At 41.9% G+C, this 2652-nt stretch overlaps 1 protein-coding gene across 1 annotated transcript in view; it reads right to left on the minus strand.

Moving 5' to 3' along the window:
- Positions 1–2652, minus strand: part of LOC106528741 (laminin subunit alpha-5) — a gene marked incomplete in the record, with an annotated part of 162169 nt that overhangs the window by 19632 nt on the left and 139885 nt on the right. Inside the window, 5 exon segments of the mRNA XM_014023988.1 lie at positions 201–313; positions 766–905; positions 1852–1978; positions 2102–2318; positions 2416–2513. Coding sequence (XP_013879442.1) covers positions 201–313; positions 766–905; positions 1852–1978; positions 2102–2318; positions 2416–2513 — 695 coding nt within the window.

Raw genomic sequence — 2652 nt, forward strand, 5'->3', positions numbered from 1 at the left:
GCTGTGACGTATGCGGCCGACGAATTCGACCTTCGGAGGACCCGTCCTGCCGTTTTGGACACAGCCTAAGTTTAATTTTTCTGCCTCCTAGGGACTCCAAGTCAGTACCCAAAAATGTATTTAACAGCTAAAAAGGTAGATTTTGCAGGATATGTCCTCTTTACATAAATGAAAACATCCAATTTTAATTTACTGACTTRATATAAAAGCTGTTTTGGCCACAGCTGCTGATGAAGTCATAGGACTTGTCCAGAGGTTCTTCRTTCAGGTAACTGGAGCTGTAGCTCGTCTCAGGAACCACCAGCACATAGTCCTGTTCAGAGGGGGACAAGACCAGATTATAACCAGATAATCCACAGGAGTGTGATTACAGTTAGCAGTTCTATAAAACCTTTCTAACACCAGAGACATAACTGAGGTTTTACACAGTCCCTGTTTCAAAAATCCAATCAAATCAAATCAAATTTAAAGGATTTTGTTGACTTTAGGGTATTTTTTTATGTCTGAGCACAATTCTGACAGGACTGATATCTAACAGCTAATCAGAGCATCATCCATATCAGAAATACATACTGTAAACAGCTATAATCCAGTCAGTTTAATGAACGTGTAGTTAAAATTAGATGTGGTAGTAGACGAGGGTCATTGTCAACACATACAAGCATGACAACTCTGATGTCACACGCACATACAGTAACATTATTGTCAAGGTTTGACTAAAACACCCAGCTGCTAACAGGAGAATCATGAGGATCATAATCCTACCAGCCACAGGGTTTTATCTGCAGGTATCTGAACTGTGAGGAAGAGGCTGTGCTGCGTCACGTCCAGGATGATCTGATTCTCAGAGACCAGCACGTTCCGGCAGCCGTAGGCATGAGGACAGAAGGAGGCGTTGGTGATACCTGAAACACAGAGTTTTTTTTTTAAATTTAAGCTTTAAAATTGTTTTCTATTTTTATCTTTTGTTGTAACACAGATYCCCCATTAGTGCTGTTTTGTACATTTCTCACACTTTAAATACTTCAGCCTACGTTTTGCTGTTTTAACTGATCATTAATGGAAACGTTCAGCTCAATCAGGAGATGGGTGCAATGATGTTTGGCTTGWAAATTTTATAATTATGACCCCCAGATGCGAAGCGTAAGCGGGAGTCATATTGTTTTTGTAAGGTTTATTTTATTTATTTATTTATTTTTCAGTGATTTTTGGTCAACCGTAGCACAAAAACGGCTRCACCAATCAACATGAAATTTGGCAGGGCTGTAGAAGAGTCTGACCTACACTGCGCCAGCCAACGGTTTTACGATACACCCCATAATTGAGGAGGGAGCTCCATCCAAAGAAGGGGGTGTCTGGACATGCAAAAATGCTTATAACTCAGAAACTGTTCAACACAGGAGCTTCATTTTTTTTTGTTTAGCTCTGACGAAGCTCTATCCATCAGGCCCACCAATCAGCCCCCCCCCCGCCCTGACCCCCAATTTATCTGAAAAAGGGGTATCTGAACATACAAAAATGGTTATAGCTCAAAAATTATTAAACATAGGAGTTTCAGATTTGTGTTGGATGTTTAGCGCTGATGAGAGGCTATCCATCAGTTCAGCCAATTTTTTTGCCTTTGTTGTTACAAAATAATAAGATTAGTGTTCTTAAAATGGACAAAAATAGCGTAATAAATAATGTTACTGTGCTCTTGTTTATTTGAAGTGAAAACAATCTTTATCAACCAACAAAAGCTGGGGGCACAGATCTATGCTGCTAGTATTTTGTTGGTCAAAAGCTGAAAAAGGTTTGGAAACCACTGCTCTAGATTAAACCTGAACTGCCTGAAGCTTGTGTGACACCAACCCTGCCAGATCCGTCCTCCATTGATGTAGACCTGCACCGGATAGGTGGGATGAAGAGGCTGGTGAAAGTGGAGGATGAAGATGTAGCGTCCAGGAGACTGGACACGAGCTGAGTACACAACAGCATTCTGGGTAGACAGATATTTAGCTTTTAAATAACTGTTTCATTCATGGAATGCAGGTTTTAGCAGTTTGTCCCTCCTCACAGAGGAAGAACGTCTCCTGTCCATCAACATCAGGAACATCTGTACCTGCAGCGAGTCCAGTCGCATGTGACTGCTGCTGTCTGCTCCAAAGGGAGGTCTGACTCCTTCTATCCAGACAGGCTCCTGGCCTTGGTGGACAGACAGAGGAGGACCTGCTGCTGGAGACACATGGAAGATCTCCTCCTGCGTGGAGGAGCTCTGGCCCTCCTTCAGGACCAGAGAGTCTGTTGGTGTCTGGAAGCGTGATGGGACACAGGAGGAACTGAAGCAGAGCAGACAAGACAAGAGTTTGACATGTTACAAAGCTTTTTTAAAACAGAAATATTCTCTATAATGAATAAAGAATCTGGATCCATTACCTGTCAGGAGAAAAAAGTCCATGAGAGCTGATGCAGTGGACTTTAGGTTCAACATACTCCATGTTGAACAGGGCTTTAGGCACCAGGTACACTTTGTTCTGAAGAAATACCAACAAAATTAAACTTTACATGTAAAAATCAGACAAAAATACTGAGATCTAAAAATTTCCATCCATCCATCCATCCATCCATCCATCCATCCATCCATCCATCCATCCATCCATCCATCCATCCATC

This window comes from Austrofundulus limnaeus, unplaced genomic scaffold (genome assembly GCF_001266775.1).
Source record: "Austrofundulus limnaeus strain Quisiro unplaced genomic scaffold, Austrofundulus_limnaeus-1.0 Scaffold401, whole genome shotgun sequence".
Lineage (NCBI taxonomy): Eukaryota > Metazoa > Chordata > Actinopteri > Cyprinodontiformes > Rivulidae > Austrofundulus > Austrofundulus limnaeus.